The sequence below is a fragment of the Neovison vison genome, chromosome 11 (genome assembly GCF_020171115.1).
Source record: "Neovison vison isolate M4711 chromosome 11, ASM_NN_V1, whole genome shotgun sequence".
Classification (NCBI taxonomy): Eukaryota; Metazoa; Chordata; class Mammalia; order Carnivora; family Mustelidae; genus Neogale; species Neogale vison.
The window spans coordinates 29,940,664-29,965,031 of NC_058101.1; the positions used below are offsets into that span (position 1 = coordinate 29,940,664).

Consider the following 24,368-nt stretch of genomic DNA (forward strand, 5'->3'; position numbering starts at 1 on the left):
AGTTACTCTACGGTATGAAGTAGGAATCTAATTTTTATCTTTACCAAGTGGCTTTTCTGTTGGCTAAGCATCATTTATGAAAGAAATCAATTTTTGCTTCTGTTATTTGAGACACCCACTTTCTCATATATTACATTTTCTTGTGAACTTTGGTTATTCCTGAACTTTCTGTTCCATTCTCTCATCTGTTTTTCTATTAGTCACTACACTATATTAATAATAGAGCTTAAACAGTACATTGAGGCTAAAACATTTTGTATTAATGTCTTGTAAGACTAGTTCCACCTCGTGGTTTCATTTTGTTTTGTTTTTCCCTTTCAGTTTTTCTGTTTTGCTGTTGTTGTTTCTTTGTTTTGTTTGCTTGTATTTGGGGTTTTGGGGTTTTTTTGAGAGGGAGAGAGAGAGTGGGAGGAGCAGAGAGAGGGAGAGAAAGAATCTTAAGCAGGCTTGACACCCAGGGCTGAGCCCCACATGGGGCACCATCTCACAACCCTGAGATGATCATCTGAACCAAAATCAAGAGTCAGATGCTTAACTGACTGAGCCACCCAGGATTCCTAATTTTACATTTTTTCATAAAATATATGGGCTTTATTAACAATAAATTTAACTTCATTAAAAAACCCAAAAAACTTGTTTGTATGTTTATTGGGATTGTGTTAAATTTGTAAATTAACTATGGGAGAATCAGAATCTTCATAACATTGTTCATTGAATATGGGAACATGTCTTTGCAATTCTTCATACTTATTTTGTATCTTTCAGGAATATCTTAAAGATTTACTCATACAGGTTTTTCACATTTTTAAAATTGAGTTTTAAGTATTTAGTTTTTTCCTTTCTATAAAGGGTAGTTTCTCAACTATGTCCTCTAATGGTTATTAGTTTTGTGTATCAATCTTATTGATTTATGAATGCTTATTCTATACCTTACTGCCCTCCTGCTTACTGACCTTTTATGATTTGAGCATTATCTGACTTTTTGAAATATGCTATCAAGATAATAGATATATAATTTTTTATTCATGTGCAACTAATTGATGTCTCTTATCTAATAGCATTTATTAATATCTCTAATATAATATTGAGTAATGGTGGAGATTGTAACTTTACCTTTTTCTAGATCTTAATGAAAATGACTAATGTTTTGTCCTACAAAGATTTACATTAAGAAATCTTCCCTCAACTTTCTTGATTTTGTTTTTATATTTTTAATTTTTATTTATTCATTTTTTTTGAGTAAAATGTTTTTAAAAATATATTATTTATTTATTTGAGAGAGAGAGAACACACAAGCAGAGGGAGCAGCAGGGGCAGAAGGAGAAGCAGACTCCCCACTGTGCAAGCAGCCTGATGCCTGGCTTGATCTCAGACCCTGAGATCGTGATCAAGCCTAAGGCAGCCACTTAATTGACTTAGCCACCCGGGTGCCCCTTGATTTTGTTTTTAAATCAGGAAATTGGTATTAAAATTTGTCAAAGGCATTTTTCACATTTCTGAAAATAATTATGAATTTTTTCCTTCTTACAACTATCAATATGGTATATTATATTAATTGAAACAATTTGCATCCTGGAGTGAAGCCTCCCTGGCCACAATGTAGTATATACTTAATGAGGTGTTGTATTTTGTTTGCTAATGTACTATTTAGTATTTTGCATTGGTATTCATGAATGATATGTTTTATTTTGTATTTGAGTACTCTCTTCACCTTTCTTAGATATTCTTTTAATAATTGTTTCATGATAGGGAGTTTTCATTTATTCTCAAAGTTCTAGCAATTTATTTAACTTTATTGACAGCTGGTCTTTGGAGATTTGAAAGAATTCCATTGTAAAATCATCCAGGTCTCTTGTTTTTTTTTTTTTTCAAATAATCGCCTTGTTTTCCTATGGAAATTGTTCTTTTTATACTTTATACTCTGTCAAGATGAATTTTGGTAATCTGTATTTCCTTAAGAAAAGTGTCCCTTTTATCTATGTTTTCAAGTTTATTTGCAAAGCAGTCTTCAAAGTAGTCTCTTAGGATTTTAAAAAATTTCTTCTGCTTCAAACTTTACTTCTGCTTTTGTAATTTCTTTTTTTTTTTTTAAAGATTTTATTTATTTGTTTGACAGACAGAGATCACAAGTAGGCAGAGAGGCAGGCAGAGAAAGGAGGAAGCAGGCTCCCCACTGAGCAGAGCTCCATCCCAGGACCCTGGGATCATGACCTGAGCCAAAGGCAGAGGCTTTAACCCACTGAGCCACCCAGGCGCCCCTACTTTTGTAATTTCTTTATATGTTGTATTATTAACCATTTTTTTGGCCAAGAAAATTAAAATAGTATTTTCCTCTACTTTATTAATGTCTCCCAAAGCCCAGAATCCCATTTCTTAATGAGTCCTACCATTTTTTTTTATTAACTTCCTTGTAATTTCTATCTTGTCTTTATTATAAACCTTCATTGTATTTTATTCTGTTTTACTTCTTTCTTGTTTTTCTAGTTTTTGACCTGGGAATTTAATGATTTCTTCTCATTCTAAATTTTTATTGTGTTCCTATCCATTTTTCTTGCTTCTTTTGCAGATTTTGCCTCATAAAACTAGCTGCTTTGTTATTTAGTTTAGAAATATCTTGGTTGATATCTTCATAATTACTTGTGGCTTTAACCATTAAAAAGGAGACCTTAATTGTCACATCTAAAGCTTTTTGACTTAAATTATGTGTCATTGGAAGTATCATTTCCTGCTGCTTCTTATTGTTTCTATTTGTCTGGTATTTTTTTGCCTTCCCCATTAATTTTTTGCCTTCGTGAATCGCTTCATTTTAGCTGTGCTTCCTGTATGCAGTATATCATTAGGTTTTGCTTTGTGAGATAAAATGAAAACATCTTTTTATTTTCATGGAGAAATTAATTCCATTTCATTTGTGGATATGACTGATAGGTTTGTTCTCAACACTTCCATAATATTTTAGTTATATTTGCTCTGTTTTTGCTTGAGATGTGGATTATTTGGATTTCATTTAATAATACTTTTAGTTTAGTATTTTGAAAGTTTTATGTTTTTGTTCTAGTTTTCCTTCATATTTTTAACTTTCCCAATGGCATTAGTCCCTGGTGTGTTTGTTTGTTTGTTTTTTAACCTTTTGCTCTTTTGATTATCAGTTGTCATTGGTATCCTTTAAATCCCACCTACTGTGCACAGAGCAGTGAGCTTTTTCTATTTTTTCCCTCTCCTTTGCTGTATTATTTTTAGTCAACATATTTTCTGCTTTACAGGAATTATAACAGTTGTAAATTAGGTTCAGTCTCTTGTTTCAATCTTTGTTTTAGTATTTAATCTGCCTTGACATATGTCAAAATACTCACCATTGGTCTTTTTTCTGAAGTTTTTCCAGTCCTGTCTTAACCTAGTAGCTTTTCCAAAAAGTTTCTATATCTCAAAAACTTTTTTCCATTGACCTGATACTTATAGGACAGATTGGCTGCATATGGCTTGTGCTTTCTTTCACTGTTTTCCTTTTATCAGACTATTTCAAAGTTCTTTGCTTGCGTATCATTTTTGAGAAATCTGATGCCAATCCAATTCTTTTGCCCTCATAATTTATTTCATCTTTTCATTCCTGGAGGCCTTTTGAATATTTTTTTCAGTTGAATACTTACACTATATTAATAATACACTAATTATCTCAGAATTGTTCTTTTTGAGTAACTTTTATTCTAGGTAACTAATGTGTCTTTTAAAAGTGCAATTTCTGGGGCGCCTGGGTGGCTCAGTGGGTTAAAGCCTCTGTCTTCGGCTCAGGTCATGATCCCAGGGTCCTGGGATCGAGCCCCGCATCGGGCTCTCTGCTTAGCAGGGAGCCTGCTTCCTCTTCCCTCTCTCTCTGCCTGCCTCTCTGCCTACTTGTGATCTCTATCTGTCAAATAAAATAAATAAAATCTTTAAATAAATAAATAAATAAAAGTGCAATTTCTTTCTCTTTCTCTCCCTCCTTCCTTCCCTCTCTCCTTCTTTGCTACCTCCTCCCTCCTTCCTTCCTCCCTCCCTTCCTTCCTTCCTGTTCTTCCTTTCTTCCTTACTTTCTTTCTTTTCCCTCCCTCTCCCTCTCCTCCCTCTCTCTCCCTTTCCTTCCCTCTCCCCTTCCTTCCTTCCTTCCTTCCTTCTTTCCACTCTAGTGTTGGATTTTGGTTCTCTTCCATTTGCTTTAGTTTTCTTTTGCATGGGTTTCAGTTACATGTAAGCTAATCAATCAGAATCTGCCTCCCTCCTGTTTGCCACTTTTTCTCTGAGTTCTCTCTTTATCTCACTTACATTCTCTTGATTTTCCCCCTTGCTATTATTTGTTTTTTTTTAGTGTAATTATTCTTTTTTGTTGTTGTTTTAGTTTGTTTTTTTTTTGTTTTCCTAATTCTTTTTTTAAATTAATATAATGTATTATTACTTCTGTGAATCATCAGTCTTACACAATTCACAGTACTCACCATAGCACATAGTCTCCACAATGTCCATAATCCAGACACTTTATCCCTCCCCTCCCACCCTGCAGCAACTCAGTTTGTTTCCTGAGATTCAGGGTCTCTTATGATTTGTCTCCCTCCCCGGTCCCACCTTATTTCATTTTTTCCCCCTCTCTTCTGCCTATGACCCCCACCCTGCCTCTCAAATTCCTCATATCAGAGAGATCATATGATAGTCTTTCCCTGATTGACTTATTTCACTTAGTATAATACCCTTCAGTTCTGTACACATCTTGCAAATGGCAAGATTTCATTTTTAATGGCTGTGTAGTATTCTATTGTGTTTATTTAGATCCCATTGTTCCTTTCTAACTTTCTTTCTCACTCTCCCCTCCTCCACCAGATATAGGAGCAGGAGCAGGTGACTAAGTCTGCTACCTAAAGACAAGTTTAACTGTAGAATGAGAGGCCCATCTTCTATTTTTCTAAGAAGACATTTCCAAAAAAGAAAAAAATATATATATATTTAATTAAATATATGTATAAATTGCATTGTATTATATTAAAATAGATAATTAAATATATATTAAAATTCTCTTATGTATGTGTATTGAATACTTGATAATGGTTATTGGCTACTGACTACATGAAATATGGTTAGTATGTCTAAGAGAACACATTTTTACTTTAATTTCTATTTAAATTTAAGTAGACATATGTACCATGCATAGTAGCATGGTTAAGTAATAAATTACTTAACTGTTGAAGAGCCCTTTGGAGGCATTTTTTTTTCTATCCAGAATTTGTGTTAGTATGGTTTCAGGCTTTGTGTATTAGAATCTATTGGCTAAAGTATTATATTGCACTTAAGAACTTATATATCCATATGTACCTTTTTATCCATATTTATCAAATATCTATGTGTCCATATGTAACCTGCAGAAGGAGATGGTGAGTGTTAGTTGATATTTCCTTGTTAGCAAGGCCTGGGAAAAAGTATCTGGGCCCAAAGTGGTATATTTGGGTTGAGAAACCTTGCTGTCTATTCTAGGGCAAGAAAAACATATTGGTTATGGTTCTTTCAAAAACTGTGTGTTATAATGGTAATATAGGAATCAGTGGGGCTATTTCTTTCTTTTTTTTTTTTTTAGTGCCTATTCTGTTACAATAGAAAAGACTGTCAAATTTACATTCTAGGATTAGAGATTTTAACTGATCTGAGTTAATTTTTAATTATTCTTAATTAATTAATCTGAATTAATATACAAAAGTGACCCAGAACCTACATAATCTGCTAAAGAGATCTTAGAGTAATTTGAATGTCACCTAAGAAAGCATGGTTAAACATAATTATTAAGAAAGTATTTTTAAAATCTGTTTTATTTTGTGTTTTCTGATTAAAAACTGATTACCTATTTCTACAGTTGGCTCTCTTCAATTTTGCCCTAGCTATGTGGAAGTTGAGTGTGGAAACTTCATTGATCTCACTGCTTTCTTCTTCTTAAATTATTTTTTGATTCTTCTTACTGTTCTCTGCATTTTCTTTAAGTTGCTCATAATGTCCATTCTTTCTTATATTCACTCCCTCCCACAGAGAGTTTATCTTATATTTTGTTGAGATACTTAAAGCAAAGTACTTAGAATCACAATGCAGAAAGAGACCTTGCAAAAAGAATCCAGTGTCCTCTCTACCTGCTTTCCATCTCTCAAAAATGTGATTTGTTATAGTAATACTTTTTTCCCATCATTGTTTATCACAAAAAAGAGATCTTTCATCTCCATGTGCGTTGAAGAATTAAACATAATCTCTGTCCTTATCCTAAAGATCATTAATGAACCTGGAATGACAATTTATTTTTAGTGTCCTTTTTTATTTTTGAATGAAATCTGATGTTTTCTTTTTAAAATATTATTAAAATCCTCCAATTGAACAAACTTTGTATTGAGAAAATTACAGAGCTAAGAAAATGAACTCACTCTACCAAGAAGCCTGTATTTAAATGATTTCAGCCACAAGTATTGTTCATAGGATGAATCAATAAAAGTGGTAATGAGTAATTATTAAGGAACAATGACAGTTTTCTGTTGTTTTCCTCTTTAGTATATATTTTGAAGCATACAGTCTCTAGCTGGTGTTTTAAAATTAATCTGACCTATTTTAGTTCGCTTTCAGGCTTATTTGGGGCTGAAGTTTAAAGAACTAGATGAAATACCAGCAGTCCCAAGTTAAAAAACGGAGTACATAATAATTAAGGACATATTTATAGTTTACAAATATATATTTATTAATTTATTTATTGAATATCTTCATCAACAGCAATGTTCTACATTGCACTCAGTAATGTGATTCTTCTTTTATCCTATCCCAGATGAACTTGATTTCTGTTATTCATGAAATATTTCAATGTGGCTCAGCCCTAATGTAAGAGTTTATATTTTCCTAATGTTATATATTTGTCTCATGGTTGGTTAAGGAAATATTGGTATTAGGAAACCAGGATAGATGACTCATATCTAAAACGTTCTATACTATAAATGTGAAAAGTATGACCTATAAATAAAAAGGCCCCCAGGTATCATTTATTTATCTCCATAGACAGTATTCAATCCTTACTATCACGCAATAAAGAGGTGTTCAGTGTTTATTGATTTATCAGATGAACAGAAAAAAATCTAATTAAATAAGTCTGGTACGTTACACTTAATTGCTTATAACTGGAAATAAATATATTTACAAATGGAACTAATAAACCTATGTTTTTTTTATTAATTAGCTTTCATAAAATCCATTCTATAAATCTAGCTAAAACTAGCATAATTATCTGGTATTTATTGGCTTCAATTCACAATCAAAAATAAATGGCAATTAAAGGAAGTCATCTCACATGTCATCAGCCTACATTAAATTATAAAGCCTGCTATAAATCATATGACATACTTTTATTTAAGAAATCTAATTGTTGTCTAGCAGATTGAATTACATTGTCATGTACTGTGTAGGTCTAGAGACCTATACTTTTGCATACCAAAGCTATTTTTGACAAATCTTATTTACTTTTCTAGCTAAACAACATATATATATATATATATATATATATATAATGTAATAAAATCTTTACTCGAAGAAAACCAAACTATGCAAATATTTTAATGTTTTTCTAAGTGTAATTTGTTTTATAATTGCAAAAGGATATATATTTATAATATATTATATATTGTAAAATTTATATTGTTTTTTTAAAATACCTCAAGTTCTCCATTGAATTCTTGCCAGCATGGGTAATCTGCCAGATTGGAAGTTTCGAAGACAGGGGACTTGGGGCTGAATAGAGACTCTGACAGGCAGGCTTAACTATGTGTTAGAGGGAGAAGTGTGTCCTTCCAGGTCAAACATAGTGTCTGAGTTTTAAGAATGATAAATATTAGTCCAGAAATAAGAAATCAGATACAATTTATAAAGGAGAACTGAGTAAGTGTTACTAAACATGCCCTTTATTAAATAGAAACTTTCAATCTACAAGGAGGCTTATATGCTTTTTTTTGTTTGCATCATCTCTAAATAAATCTCTTTTGAGATATGAATTTTTTTTCATAAAACGGTTTTCTACTTCTTGTCAACATCGTGAACCCTTTACACTGACACTTTAATAAGTATTTGCTATGTTAATAAATGAACCCCTTATATTCTATTTGGTGGGACAGGGGAATAAAACAAACTATATGAAAATAATATATTTTCATATTTAAAAAATATTTTTACAAATATTTTAACAAATATTTTCAATATTTGTTAAAACAATAAATTAAAAAATCATCATCTAATATGGCGGTATTACAGGTATTCATAAATCATGTCATTTGATAAACATTTAAAAGGCTGATCTGCACTACACATTTTGACAGACTATAAACATACTGATACACAGTATATACCATTTAAGATGAACTGGGAAAACACAAATGGTTATATATACAACACAATAGATGAAATCCATAGAAATAGCTATACAATATACTTTGTGAAATTTAAATACAAATGCACCTAAGTTTGGAGCCAACATAAACCACCTAAAGGAATGTTGTTAACAGGGGAGAAAGAAGTAAGAACAAATATTTATGAAGCTCCTCATAAGAATCAGAATCAGACTTGAAGGTAAATGCTTTATAGACATTATTTCCTTTAATCCTCATAACCATGCTTTGAGTCCCATTGGTGCTAGAGCATGCTTATACTGACTCACCATACCTACTTATTAGATACTATCCCAACTCTGCATTCAGTGACTTCACATTTGTATCCTTAAACCAGCCATTGTGGGAATATTTACCCATGGGTATCGGCAAAAGCTACAAATCAGGGCTTCCCCCAGATCCACTATGGAAGAAAGGCTGTTGAACAGTTACAAGCACACAACTGATAGGCATTAAGTAGAATTGCATAATCCTTAGATACTAATATTCATTCAAATTCTAAAATCCTAGCATATTGCAGAGAGCAAATTACCTAGCAAATTATTAAATTAATTTCCTTAATTTTAATAGAGGATTTAGATATTTATAACATTTTTATGTTGTATGCTAAAATGTTTTTAGGGATGCCTGTGTAACTCAGTTGGCTAAGCATCCAACTCTTAATTTCAGCTCAGGTCATGATCTCATGGTCCTGGTATAGAGCCCCAAGTCAGGCTCCACACTTAGCATGGAGTCTGCTCGAAATTCTCCCTCTCCCTCTGCCCCTGCCCTTGCTCATGCTAATTTTTTCTCCCCCTAAAATTAAAAAAATAATAATCTTTTAAAAATGTTTTTAGTTTAAAATGTTGACTTTTACATACATAATTGACTTGTGAACTGAAATGTTCAAAAGACATTTGTGTTTTTGTAATGGGTGATGTTTCTTCATTTCCTAATGAAGAATATTTTATTACTTAAATGGTAAATGTTATTTATGAAGATCTATTTAAAGCTAAGATTTACTTAACACAACCTCTGATCTTATTTTTTACTATTCTTTATGTTGTTATTTTGCAGTGAGGCCCACTGTAATTGAAACTGATGTTTATGTAAACAGCATTGGACCAGTTGATCCCATAAATATGGTGAGTGATGAGCTTTAAAAATAATTGTCTGCCATGGAGTTCTTGAATATATACACCCAATAATAGAATGAATATATGACAAATTCTGATAACTTATCCTGAAAGAATTCAGGGCAACTCTGAAGTGACTATATGCCAAGTTCAGGGACTAGGGCTAAAATATCCCTTATCTAGGAACATGTAGCCTTTTACTCCAGTGAGCTGTGTGTTGTAGGAACTATGTTAAGGCATGAAAAATTATCACCTAATCCATCAAGAGGAGATCCCTGAAGAAATCTGACTAGAAGGACTGTGGGGAAAATGGAGAAGGAAAAGGACTTACTGGAAGAGCCGGGGGCATGCACAAGGTCATGTAGGAATGCAACAACCTGATAAGATCAGGGGAACTTCCAGTGATAACACTGGAACATAAATTACAAGTAAGGGAGACTGACAGAATGCTTATGGTCCTTATTAAGGAGGTTCTTCTTAGCCATAATAGGAAGTGTGGGTTTTATGAACTGTATCCCCTTAGATCAGAGAAATGATGAAAACTTTTCATCAGGAAGGTATCATAGGTGAATTTATATTTTTAACAGATCACACTTCTAACAGTGTAGAAGATAGACAAGACCATTAAGGGGTTAGAGACACCAGTTAAGTAATTGCTGTAGTCTGAGAAGTAGATCTTCTATTCTGAGGTAATCCCAAATTCATAGTCTGAGATACTAGAGTTTAGGGCTTCAACATATGAAATTTTTTCAGCCCCAAACACCATCCAAAGACAATTCTTAAAACTGATTTTCTCTCTTACCTCATTTATTCATTAGTACAACAGTGAAATCATCCCTTTCTATAGGCCTCAAACTCTTTTTTATCTGAATAGCCATCATGCCTAACAACTGGCTGTGTGTGCTGATTCCTACAGTATTACTGTCAGCTCACATTTTTTCGTTTACTTAATATGATGGTCACATGATTGTCATTAACTTTCACAGCTGCCTCATCAACTACTGTACTGATGGCATTTTGGCCACAGCACAACTGACATCTTTGTCTCCTTGTTGCAAATGAATATGAATTGGCTGTGGAAATAAGTTGAATTTGAGAATCAGAACTGAGGAACTCTCAGGAGAAAGTTAGAGCTGCAGCAAATATTTGTCAGAAATTAGCTGAACCTCTTAGAGATGGGAACAACAGTCTTACAGTAAAGAAAGAGAAAAAGGAATAAATATCAGACCTTAAGGAACACATACATTTAAGGACTTGAAAGATGAATCTGAAGTGATAGAAGAATCAGCAACATTGTCAAGAAAATGGAGGTTAAACAGTGGCAAAGAAACCAAAGGAAAGGAAAGTTCCCATACATTTTTGAGTATTTGCTCTGCCGCAATTGAATTCCTAAACAAATTGCTGATTTCTGTAAAGCTAAAGCATTCTATATAGCTGTGTATATTAATTCAACATTATGCAAATATGAGATTTTATAAAGGGATACATCACTAAAAATGCTAATTTTCTCCTTACGAGAATGTTAAAATGTTTAATTTCCAATTAACCAATGAAGAAGATAAACCCATTAGAGCTTATAGACATCTACATTTGCTGAATTGTATATGTTTAGTCTTGGGCTCTTGTCTTTAATTTAAATAAATTCATTTTAAAAACATGGTCATTAAAATAAAAAATAGGATTCAAGGCTGTATTAGCATTCCAGAGATTCTTTATCAAAAATGGCTACTGAGAAACTTCTGTGATGATCTTCCTGTATCAAAGTTTCATGGTATCAAAGACTTAGTTTTCCCAGTAGGCAAACTGCACACTTCTAACCTTGGCCAGTGATAGTTTTTTAAAAAGCTAATTAAATGAAATTGCTATTAAAACTAGTGATACTAAAGCACAAACAAGAAAAAAAGACATAGAATACTTGATAGTGTTTATTAAAGGAGAAACCTTGTCTTACTGGGGACGAATAAGGAGCAGTTTACGTAGAAGACTTTTAACTAAACAATGTAGGAAAATTAGAATTCAGCTTTCATAAAATGAACAAAATTACTTTGAATATGAGTATAATCAAGCAAGCAAATTTGAGTGTAATTAAGCAACCAAGAGGATAGGTTCCCCTCCCCCTAATAATTAATACAACTTAAGTTACTGGTAAGGAACAAAATTAAGGTATTAGCTTAATGGTTTATTTTCTAAATTAGCCAAAATTTGGCTTCAGGAAAGATAGTTATTTATTTTTAAGCCTGGCTACATAAAAATAATTTCTTTTTAGATTACTGATAAGACCTAAAACAAGATTATTCTATAATAAGATATGCTTTTCTTTACTTTTTTTCAAGGTTATATTAATGACTTCAGCCTTCATGTCACTATCAAAAAAATAAGATATTCAATCATTGAACATTGAATAAATGTATAATTTAGTCAATAAATAGATTAATTCTATAGTTTACAATTTGAGATTTTAAATTCAAAATGAATAATAGATGCATTAATGAGGACTGAACAAGAATAAAGTAATTTTGGGTAAAGGCTCTTCAACTATGTGTGCTTTAATTAAAACTCTGGGTTATGTATGAGCACTAAGTAATGTAAAGAATTGTTGAATCACTGTATTATATACCTGAAACTAATATAACATTGTATCTTAACTATACTGGAATTTAAATTTTTAAAAAGTTAATAATAAAAAGCGATCTTAAGTATAAACAGAAAAAATATACAATCAGAATTGAAGGCAAAAATAATAGAGGTTATTCACCTGGAATAAAAAATTTTTTTAACCTTTTAATTTTGGGGGCTTTGGAAAAATTATGTGATTTTACTCTTTTGGGTAAGCATTTCAAGATAATAAAACAATTGCAGCTTACACTCTGACTAGCTAAAACAGCATTCAAGGGGCATAGCAGTTCTCTGAATCAAGTCAAAATCAATAAGGCATCTTGGGAATCCAAGATGAAATTATGGGTAACTAAGAAGGCTAAACACAAGGGTAATAAGGGGCATGTTGATGGCTCACTTAAGAGTCTGATTTTGGCTCAGGTCATACTCTTGGGGTCCTGGCATCGAGCCCCACGTTAGGTCTCCTGCTAGGCGGGGTGTCTGCTTGTCCCTCTCCTTCTGCCCTCCCCCTTTCCCACCCCTCATGCTCACTCTCTCCCTTCCTCTGTCTTCTCTCCCCCCAAAAAATAAATAAATAAACACCTTATATATAAAAAATACATAAAGGGAATAAGTACAGAAACAGCAATAGATGAAAATTCCTGGTAACTTGGAGGAAAAGGCCAAGCAGGCTCTACATGAGGAGGTGGAAATGGACCAGGCAATTGGGCAGACACTTACCATGATCTCCCTGGAAAACACACTGACCAATGTCACTGTGGACCAGCTCCAGGTATTCATCTTTGGCAGGTGCACCCCCTGGCAACTCTATCTTTGGTCTGGCTCCCATGGTGAGTGATACAGACAAGAAGCCCTTCACTGCCATCCTGTATGGCGATGGGCCTGGTGGTAGGCCATGAGCGAGACAATGTCTCCATGGTGGACTATGCTCACTGCAGTAACCAGGTGCAGTCTCCTGTGCCCTGCACCATGAGACCTATGACAGGGAGGACATGGCAGTCTTCACCAAGGGTCCCATGGCACACCTGCTGCACGCCATCCAAAGCAGAACTACATTTCCCCCTGATGGCTAAAATTGGCTTACATCCGTGCCAACCATGACCATTGTGCCTCAGCCAGTTTGGCAGGCAGGCTACCCCCAGGACCCCTGTTCCTCCAGCTAGCCCTGTTCCCTTTGGGCACACTTTTTTGAGCACCCATGGCCTGGGCACCCTCCAACCTATGACAGATGGCCAGCCTTCCTCTTTCAGCACTGCCTACTGCCTGGGAGCCCACACCTCAAGGGCCAGGTAGGTTGGGGTCTTCATAACATCTATAGCTGCCAGAAAGAGGACCTAGGAAACCAAAGACTGGTGCCTGCCTCACTCCCTTCTGGAATCCTCCACTGGAGCCAGACCAGTTCCTGGCCTCCAGCCTCTGCTTCCTCCCTCCTGCCACCTTTGGTCAACAGAGTAGTTTTCTCATGGGTAGGTGGACCACACAGACTGCAGAAATTTTCAAAGCATCTTATTTTTCCAGAAAACTTATTTTACAGACCTGGAGGACCTGGAGCTTCCATGGAACATTCTGGATCTCCTTTCCCATCTGGAACCACCAGGCCCCACCAGACTTATGCCCCTACCTTCAGAAGAGACCAAGTCCTTCTCTGCAGGATGGGGGTTTGCTCCCTCACTCATTCCAAGGTCTCCCAGGGCTCCCAGAAAGTGAACTCCTTGGACTGGCGATCCAACCCCCAGGTAGCATGGCTGGGAAGAGCAGCCTAGGGAAGCTGACCCTTCCCAGCTCTCAATATGCATGCCCAGTCCTCTCTGAAATGACACTCCTGTTTGGAAGGGCAAAATTATTTTTCTCTTTTTGGTGTTGGTTAAAAGGCGACACAAAACACTTAAATAAAACTTTCCAACAAAACAAAACACAACATAATAACAACAAAAAAACCTTTCTGAATATTTTTGGCAATAAAAAATAAGGAAGAAAATTATAGGTATAATTTGGACATGGGCTTATAGAAACTGGTACACCTTTATATAGTTCAATATTAAGAGATTACTGATAGGAGCATTTGGAAATCATGGGCCCAGAGAGAGAGAGAAACTCAATGACCTGGCTGGATCTAAAAGGTATTATGCTAAGCAAAATAAGTTAGAGAAAGGTAAATACTACACGATTTCACTCACATGTGGAATTTAAGAAATAAAACCAATGAGCAAAGGGGTGGGGGCAGAGAAAGAGAGAGAGAGAGAGAAGCAAACCAAGACACAGACTCTTAGTATAGAGAACAAATAAAACTGATGGTTATCAAAGAGGAGGGGGAGAGAGGGTCAGTGAAACAGGTGATAGGCACCAGGTGTGTATGGAAATGAGTCACTCTGTGGTACATTTGAAACAAAAATAGCACTGTATGTTAACTAGCTGCAATTGAATTAAAAACCTGAAAAAAGAATGCGGTCCCAGGTCTTGTCTGAAGAATTTACTTTGTATCATTCTAACTACCAGAGTGATACATCACATAGTCCCAGAGTACTGAACTGAAGTTGAATAGATTCTTCCTGCTTTAAATAGCCATTGGTCTTGGGAACAGGGGCAGAGCAGAGGAATCAGGGCACAAGTGATGAGGAGCACAACTTAGAAAGTAGCTGGGACACCAGCTGGGCTGAATTGCAAAGTACCTATTGGCTGGAGAGGACTACAAGGTGTTTAGCAGGACACAAACCCGTAAGTAAACTAGGCAAAAACCAGGATGCTTTCCTCATGGCTAATATAGGCATATTTAAAAATAGTCCTCCCTTTCAGAGTCCATTTACCAGAAAAGGAAAATCCAGATATTCCCTATAAAAGAAAAACAAAACACTCTTTCTTTAAAAAATATATATATTAAAAAAAAAAAAATATATATATATATATATATATATATATATATTTGTCAGAGATAGAGAGAGGGGGAGAGAGAGAGAGTGAGCACAAGCAGGGGGAGGAGTAGGCAGAAGGAGAACAGGCTCCCTGCTGAGCAAGGAGCTTAGGGTCCTGGGGCTTGAACCCCGGGTCTTGGGACCATGACTTGAGCTGAAGGCAGAGGCTTGACCAACCCTACTGAGGTGTCCCAAAACAAAACACTCCTAAGCGAAAATATACGTAGAACTATAAAAGTCATAAATATGATTCGTTATGGAATGGAAATAAAGGATTTCCCAGCCATCAAATTTCGTTCCATTCATTTAAGTGGGTCGACCAAGTATCAAATGTGTGAGGGAGGGGGTGATGTTGAGGGGGTATAGTTAATAATCTGTGTAAAAATGTCGAGGACTGAATTTTAAGTCTTTTTTTACTTTATCTTATCACTCATTTTTGATAATAAACTCCCCAGACGTATAACTAGTATTTAAATATTCTAGAGATATTGAGAAAGCTGGTGCCCACACAGAGATTTTTCTTTAAAAATTTCTTACACTGCAAGGAACACATTTTTTCAGTGTTTCATGCAATTGGCGCTAATGTTCAACTGGTTTTTCTCCCCCTCTGTCTTTCTCTCTCTTTTTTGTCCCTGCTGCTTCAGGATTCAAGGAGAAAATGCCTTGGGCATAGTTTCTACATGTCAAAGAAACCCTGTTTATTTCTTTTACTATATTAACAGGAATTAGTCACTCCTCACCAAGTATATTAAATTGAGGAATTATGAAACAGCAAAAGCATGGAAAATACATGTATATATACACTTTTGTATCTGGATAATTAATCTGTATATGCTAATGGAGGGAAGACAAAGAGTTTTTGCTTTCTTGGCTATGATGAATTAAAGTATTTAAAACATGCATTTATATTTAACGATTTTAAGTTTATTTGATTGGATTGTAGAATATCTTAAGGCTTGTTTCCATGGATTTAATTTTTTTATTTCTGCATATTATGTTAATTCTTTTGGCATTAGATACTCTAAAATCTATTTCTTTTCACAAGCTTCATCTTAAAACAGCGTAAAATTTAGGTATTTTTTGATTCAGCACTAGGAGAGATAAAATTAAAAATTATAAACGAATGAGTGTTATTTTCATCTCTCTTTTTCTTGGATCCAGTATGTTCATTTGCCCCACACAAAGGAAGCTAAAGTTCTAAGATTAGAAAATTAAATTAACCTTTGAATCTCAAAACTTATTAAAATAATTTTATTATTTCTTGATGTAAACAACTACATTTTAATTTTTACTTTGTGATTTTGTTTGTCTTATATTTATTTACTACCTGTATTGTGACTGTTGGTGCGTTGGCTGCTAAGTTATAAAAGATATGACCTCCTTCCTTCAGAGAAGCATAAAACCTAAGGGAAGGCTGACTAAATAATGCAGATCAGATCAAAATAGAAGGGGAAATGCCAGGAAGAATGCCGTGTATGAACCTATACTTATTTTAAGTTACAAATGGTGACCTTATAGTTTTTTTTTCTTAAAAAAATCATATATGTTTTTCTTCTTAAAAAAGAAATACATGTCCAATATGGGAAAATTAGAAATTCCATTTAGGCCAAAGGAAAAAAAAATTATTTAAATTATTGTTACCCAGTGGTAAACATTGTTACTATCATTTTAATATCTTTATGTGCATAGTTTTATCAATGCTCTATTATACATACTAATTTGTAATTTTTTATCTTTCCTTTTATTATATCATGACTTATTCCACTTAATTACTTTTTTAAAAAATCATAAAGTATTGCATAATATTAGGGGATATATTTGTACCGTAATATATTAATCATCCATTATTTAACAATTGGAATGTTTCCAATTTGTTGTAATTAAAAGTAATGTTATCAAAATCCTTTGGCTACCCATAACTATCGCCTTAGGATATGCATATAAACACCTTTGAGATCTCTGGTACATCTTGGTCAGATTTTGGAGGTGTCTATTTTGAATTCTTTTCTAATGATATGCCTCAAGGTAGAGATTCCCAGGTTAGCTCCAATTTGAGTCCTTTATGAATTACTAAATACAGAATGTTGTAGAATGAACCCCTACTGCTTGGTAAATCTGGCCTCAGGCTAGGTTTAAAAGGGAAAGTTCTGGCAGAATGATAGTTGTTTCAACTTGTGACTTTCATACGTGATTAATAGCTGGTTTTAGACTTGCTTTCTTGCCAGCTGCTTCAAGTCACTATTTAATTTTTGATAGTTGGCTCAGACATACTCTTGATTCTTCTTCTTTTACCCCTTTGCTTGAAATTGTATTCTTTGGGTTAGATGGTACCTACCTGAGGCTTTCAGTACTGAAGCCAAAGTTAATAGACAATTGTTTTGTATCTCAACCTGAAATTTATTTATAGGAGGAGAGTGACTAATGTTAATGCTTTGCTAATAATATAAAAAATATAACAAAACAATAAATGTCTAAGAAAAAGCAGCTTTCCTCATGTAGTGGTACTTTGACATGGCCTAAGGTAACTTCAAGGGGTTAATATTACAGGCTTATAGAAGACTACATTCTAAAATTGTGTAGAGTCACACATTTTAGTTGAATGCTAAAAAACAAACTTCTCTTAAATACACACACACACACACACACACACACACACGTTCTCATATGCTGATTAATAGAGGGAGCTTACATTTAGAGAGATGGCAGCCTACATGGTTCAGTTTGAAGGAATGGTACATAAATTTTCCCATCTGTAGATACTGACTGCAAAAAGTGTTTAAATGCCTTGAGGTTCACAGTTAGAGATCTATTATTCTGTAAAACAAGGATGTCTCTCTCTCTTCTCTCTTTTACTTTTTTTTTTTTTTTTGCTATGCAGAAAACTAATGGATATAATATATAAATGCATTGAGGAAGGGATAGAATCTTGTCAAAAATTCCCAGGCCTTTATTACCCAAACCATATAAGAAAATAACACTTTTTTTCTTTATAAGAAAAATCCAAATTTTCAGTCATCGCTGCAGGAGATTCTGATTGAGTAATTCCTGACAGGGACTTGGAATCAGAATGCTGAAATGGCCTTCAAAGACTTCTAGTCAACCAAGTTTCATGGCCATTTCCTAAAACCATTTTCAACAATCAATTTAGTAGAAATTAAGTGGGATTAAATGAAAGCAACAAAAACACCTATATCTCAGAAGTATTTTTTTGAGGAAGGATCATTGAAAGACATCTTGCCCATTCTAGCCTTTATCCTTGTTTATGTTTAAATCATTAAGTGCTGGGTGTTATATGCCAATAATGAATCATGGAACATTATATCAAGAACTAATGATGTACCATATGGTGACTACATAACATAATAAAAAAATTAATTTCTAAAATTTTATAACATTCTCATGATCAACAATGTTCTCATGATCACCAGAACTTAGAACTCAGGATGACGGTAATAACGATCTTGCCTTGTGCCTTCATTTTTCCAGTGAGACAGAATAAACTTGGTCAGCATTATATTCTAGAAAATCACAGATTTGGAACCATGGTATGATTTCCGGATTCCATCCAGTCAGCGTTCTTTACACTGCATCACAACTTCTCACTACAATACCTTCCTTTGATATATCCGGAACCATTTTGTTGATTATCTGACATGTATTTAAAATAGTACATATAATTCAAAGACAATGCCTTTGCTCTCATTCAATGTGTTATTTTTAGATTTTTTTTTAGTGGAAGGGATTTTAATAAAATACTGAAGTCTTAGGTCTTAGATTGGCAGTGAATCTGAACTAATAGCAATTGCTCTGCAATTTAATTAAAATGTGAAGGAGAAAAGACTTATTTAAATGACTTAACATTTGATGTTTTGTAATTATGGAAATTATGACAAATTTCTATAATAGAAATTCTGCCAATTGTGTGCTAAACCTTGGATTTTCTCATAAGAACCCTCAGCTTTGTGATATGCACAATTATATCCAAACAACCAAGGTAAATACTGGCAGTCAGTGCTTCTAAAGCAGCACAAACAATGCTATTCTAGCAGCAGACTGAGTGCCAGAAAATTCATTTTCTGCATTGAGAATATGGACAATGGAAAGAATCTATAAAGTGGTAATTAATATAAATAATTTAAAACATTAGACATGCCAATTCTCTCTAAATGTATCATTTCCAGATATAATGTTCCATCTTGCTTAGATAAGAAGACTAATTTTAACAAGAAGAAATGTTTCTTTCAGCTTTACTGAGGTAAAATTGACAGATAAAAGTTGTATATATTTTAGGTGTACCACTTGATGTTTTGATATACATACACGTTGTGAAGTGATGACCATAATTGAACTAATTAACATATCTGTCACATCACATAGTTACCTTTTTTTCTTTTTCTTTGTGTGTGTATGTGCATACATGTATGGTGAAAGTTCTTAAGATCTAACCTTTTTTTTTTTTTAAGATTTTATTTATTTATTTGAGAGAGAGAGAGAGTGAGAGGGAGAGACAGAAAGAATCTGAAGCAGGTTCCACTCTGAGTAAGGAGACCAACACAGGTCTTAATCCTGCAACCACAAGAACGTGACCTGATCTGAAACGGAGAGTCAGATGCCCTGACTGAGCCACCCAGGCGTCCTGAGATCTATCCTTTTAACAAATTTCAAGTATACTAATTTTGAGGAATATATTTTTAATACAATGTAACTACAGATACAGGAATACTTCTCACACTAAGACAACGGAACAAAGAATCTAGCTATCTAGGACTGAACCAATCAATGGCAAATATTACCCATGTAGATGGAACACAGATGTTCATTGGTGATAGGCCTTCTCTAGGAAGCAGAGTCCTCACTTGAATATCAGTCATGTGTTGCGGAGAATTCCTTACCATGCTTTTAATAGTAACCATGAAGATTATTTCTTTCCAGATGTCATGCTGTGTATTTATAAGTTCCCCAATTAGATTGTAACTTTCTCTCGCAAATTGCAGAGGTAAAAGTATTTGTATAACTCTAGTTTAGATCATAGACCTATGTAACTATGAAATCAGCCATGAATTCCTGAGTTTTGGGCCTAATTCTTGAAGATTAATTCAAATGCATTATAGACAGCAGGGATTAAAATATATGTATCTCCATTTATCCCATAAATAACTATTTATGGTCTTTTATATGCCAGACACTATTTTTAAGAGTTGAGTTTACAGGTCTGATTCTGCTTTTTGTTTGTTTATTCATTTGTTTTGTTTTTTAGATTCAACATATAAGTGAAATCATTTGGCATTTGTCTTTCTCTGTCTTATTTCACTTAACATAATACCCTCTAGGTCCATCCATATTGTCACAAATGGCACGATTTCATCCTTTTTATGGCTGGGTAACATTTCATAGTGTGTTGTGTGTTGTGTGATACACACACATATCTCACATCTTCTTTATCCATTCATCTGTCAGTGAATACTTGACCTGCTTCTTTATCTTGGTTATTGTAAATAATGTTGCAATAAATATAGGGGTCCATTTATCTTTTCAAGTTAGTGTTTTCAATGTGTATGTTTTTGCTTTGTTTTGTTTTGTTTTTAGTAAATACCTAGTAGTGGAATTATTGGACCATATTGTATTTCTATTTTTAATTTATTTTGAGGAAGCTCTGTTCTATTTCTCTGTGCTATTTCTAAATTTGTACCAATTTACATTCCCACCAATAGTGCACAAGGGTTGCCAGAGGGGAGGGATGTAGGGGTTGGGCAAAATGGCTAAGGGCAGGGAGGCAGTGAGAGATACTGTCTTCTGGTTATGGAATGAATAAGACATAGGAATAAAATGTACAGCATAGGGAATATAGTCAATGGCATTGTAATAGTATTACATGGTGACAGAGGGTAGCTTGTACTTGCAGTGATCTGGGTATAACACATAAAGTTGTTGAATCACTATGATATATTCCTGAAACTAATCTGTGTCCATTAGTCTGATATTGTGTGACAATACAATTGACACATTATGTGTCAATTATATTCAAATAAAAAAATAAAAAATAAATAAAAGAAGAATGCTTAGTGAAGAAAAAAAGGAGTTCGGATTATAGTCTTGAAAAATCAAATACCCTTTGCCCTCATGGAGCTTGCATTCTAGTTGGGAGGCACTATAAAATAAGTAAATATATAACATATGAAGTGGTAATGAATGAATAAAGAGAAATGAGGCAAAGCACGTGATAGGAAAAGTCAGGATGGGGGTGAAGTTTTATTTTATGTAGTAGCCAAGGGAAGTATCACTCATTAGGGAACATTTGAATAGAAATCAATAGTGTTAAAGGAGGAAGTCAGGCAGATACTGGAGAGTGCTTTGCCAGAGGAAATAGTAGGAATAAAGGCTCTGAGATAAGAATGTGCATCAGTAGTGTTTGTAGCAAAATTAACAAGGTTAAAAGAGGTAAGAGAAGTTGGTGTAATTAGGGTTCAGATTATTTGGAATCCTTAATACATTGAAAGGATATTGGGATTTTTTTTTTTTTTTTTGGCTGAATGAGTATGGGAATGTGATATAAAAGTGTTGATTAGAGCAGTACGGTGATATGACTTAATATTTTCAGTGAGACTATTATCCTTCTGAGTGAAGACTAAACTATACAAAGTGAATTGTGGAAGCAGGGAAACTAGTTACAAATAATTGCAATAATCAAGGAAAAAGCTGATGATGGTGAAACAAATGAGAATTTGTCAGATTTTGTAAGTAACTTGAAAACAGTGATGCCAAGGTATTTTGAAGACCAGAGTGGAATTGTAGAGAAAAAGAGGAATCAAGAATGACTCCAAGATTTTTTTACTGAAAACTTGTCATTTAATGAAACAGAGAAGAGAGAGTTTTTTTTTTTTTTTTGGAGGATAATGAAGATCAAAGGTTCTATTTCAAAATTATAAGGTTGAGATGTCTATTAGCTATCCAAATGAAAACATTAAGGTGGTGGTCATACATGCATGTTGGGATTTCAGGGGAAGTAGTTGCATTTGGAATATAGCTTTTGCATTCTTCAGACTATATATATGATACTTAGTCATGAGATTGGATGAGGTTATCTTGAGAGTGGAGAGAAGGGGACTGTTATTAAATTGAAGCACTGCATTGCATAGCATATGAAAGAGGCAGGGGAACTAGCAAAGGAGACTGAGAAGGAGTCGCCCCTGAAGTGGGAGAAAAACAAGACTCGGTGTCCCAAGTTTTGAGTGGGCCAAATATTTCATGAAACAAAACTGATTAACTGATTCAAATTTTGCAAATGAGCTAATAATATGAATATTTATAGCTTTCCAGAAGCTAGGTAATTTTTATGACTTAAAATCTTGGTATTGAAACTGGCTGTCTCTATACATGAAGAAATTTCCTCAAAAATAAAACTATGTCTATAAAATGTTCATGTCTTCCAGAGGAGGCATTATATAGCTGTGTCTCATAATCTTTGTAAATAGGAATGTTTGCAAAAGCTCTGTTGCCCCATTTAAAAATGATATGAAGTCTTTCCTTCATTATTATGATGATAATATTATAGAATACTTGCTGTGTGTGAAATCATTGTTTTAAGTAATTTATGTTAAATATTTGCAAGAATATTATATACTATGGACAACAGGGATTCAAGAGGAGGAAGTGAGCCATAAAGAGCTGGGAAATATACTCAAAGCAACTAAAAATTGTTATATTCAGAATTCAACCCCCCTCCAAGTCTTCCCAATGGTAGCATTCATCTTTAATCACTACACTAAACTGCCCCCTTCTAAATGCGTTCCCAACTCAGGGACTCAGAGTACTCCAGATTTCCATACTGAAAAAATTTGGACTTCTCTTAACTATATGTTAGGTTCTACACTTGGGTGCTTTTTCTCCAGCCATTTAAGTTTTTGTCTTGGGACGCCTGGGTGGCTCAGTTGGTTAAGCAGCTGCCTTCGGCTCAGGTCATGATCCCAACGTCCTGGGATCGAGTCCCGCATCGGGCTCCTTGCTCTGCGGGGAGCCTGCTTCTCCCTCTGCCTCTGCCTGCCATTCTGTCTGCCTGTGCTTGCTCTCTCGCCCTCTCTCTCTGATAAATAAATAAATAAATAATCTTTAAGTTTTTGTCTTTGTGCTTGATGCAGCTATGGTGAATCTAGAAAGCCTTTCTTTGGCCTTCTAGATTGTCTTGTTTCTCACTTCAGCTCCCTGTGTTGCAGATGGCACACACTTCATGTGTGTATTTGTGCCTCTTTTACATCTATCTCAGAAAAGCAGAATGGCATAAACATCTTTTTGATGCCTATGCATTGGAGAATTTCCTAGAATTTTTTCAAGAAATTGTCCTTCCATGTGATATTAGTATCAACGCGACATAATTTTGATGAAACTTCTCAAGGCATGTTTAACTGTGGAAGGTTAAATTCACAAATTTATAAATGCCCAGAGGACATTATTGTTTAAAATTTGAAGATCTGAAGTAATGGATTTCTCATGGTAGATTGATAGAAAGAGATATTGACATGCCCAAGACTTTTCTCTTCCTAACATTAGATGCCCTAATGAGGACAGCCACAACTCTTATTATCCTATGAATGGTACAAGGAATAGGCAATATTGTATATTTGATTCCATGCAGTAATTTTAAGGCAGGTAACATTTTGGAATTACTTTGCAAAACATATGACATAAATAAACATAAATCGTATGACTTAATTTGGGAGTCCTTCAGTTGAAAAATAGAATTCCAAATTTTATTACCTTTATGCAATGCCAAAATTGAATCTGAGAACCTCTAAACAAATGGATATCTGTATGGGGCAAAAAATGGCAGTCTATGTGTTCTGAAGCATATTTGGAGTTCGAAAGGACCAAAACATCTCCTATTGTTATCCCCCTGCATGGATTCTGAATCCATTGACAAATATGCATAGAAGACCGGCAAACAAACCTATCTAATTAGTGATTAAAGTGGGAATGTAGAGTAGGGTTAAGAATTTGGACTCCTGGCTTTGTCAGCACTCCTGTGCACGTACTGACTCCAACTTCCCATTAAGACTTTGAGAGATTATTCTGATCAAGCTTGGAGTTCAGAGAATGAAAAACAGACAAAAAATTCTTAACAAATATATATATATATATATGACATTTAGCCAATTGAAAAATATAAAACAGACTTCTCTGAGAGGTAGAGTGAGTAAAAATGCAAAATGAAGAATGTAGATTTACACAGAAACATGAGCAGGGGAAATACGATTCTTCATACCACAAAAATTAGTCATTTTAATTTGTCTAGCAAACACACACATGTATAATTTTTTAAG

General features: G+C 34.2%; 1 protein-coding gene across 2 annotated transcripts in view; it reads left to right on the top strand.

Moving 5' to 3' along the window:
- The window catches only part of GABRG1 (gamma-aminobutyric acid type A receptor subunit gamma1), a 70,410-nt gene that overhangs the window by 18,632 nt on the left and 27,410 nt on the right, over nt 1-24,368 (top strand). For both annotated transcript variants that reach the window (XM_044224756.1, XM_044224757.1), the window contains exon 3: nt 9,471-9,538. In XM_044224756.1, the coding sequence (XP_044080691.1) occupies nt 9,471-9,538 (68 nt within the window). The remainder of the gene's footprint in view (nt 1-9,470; nt 9,539-24,368) is intronic.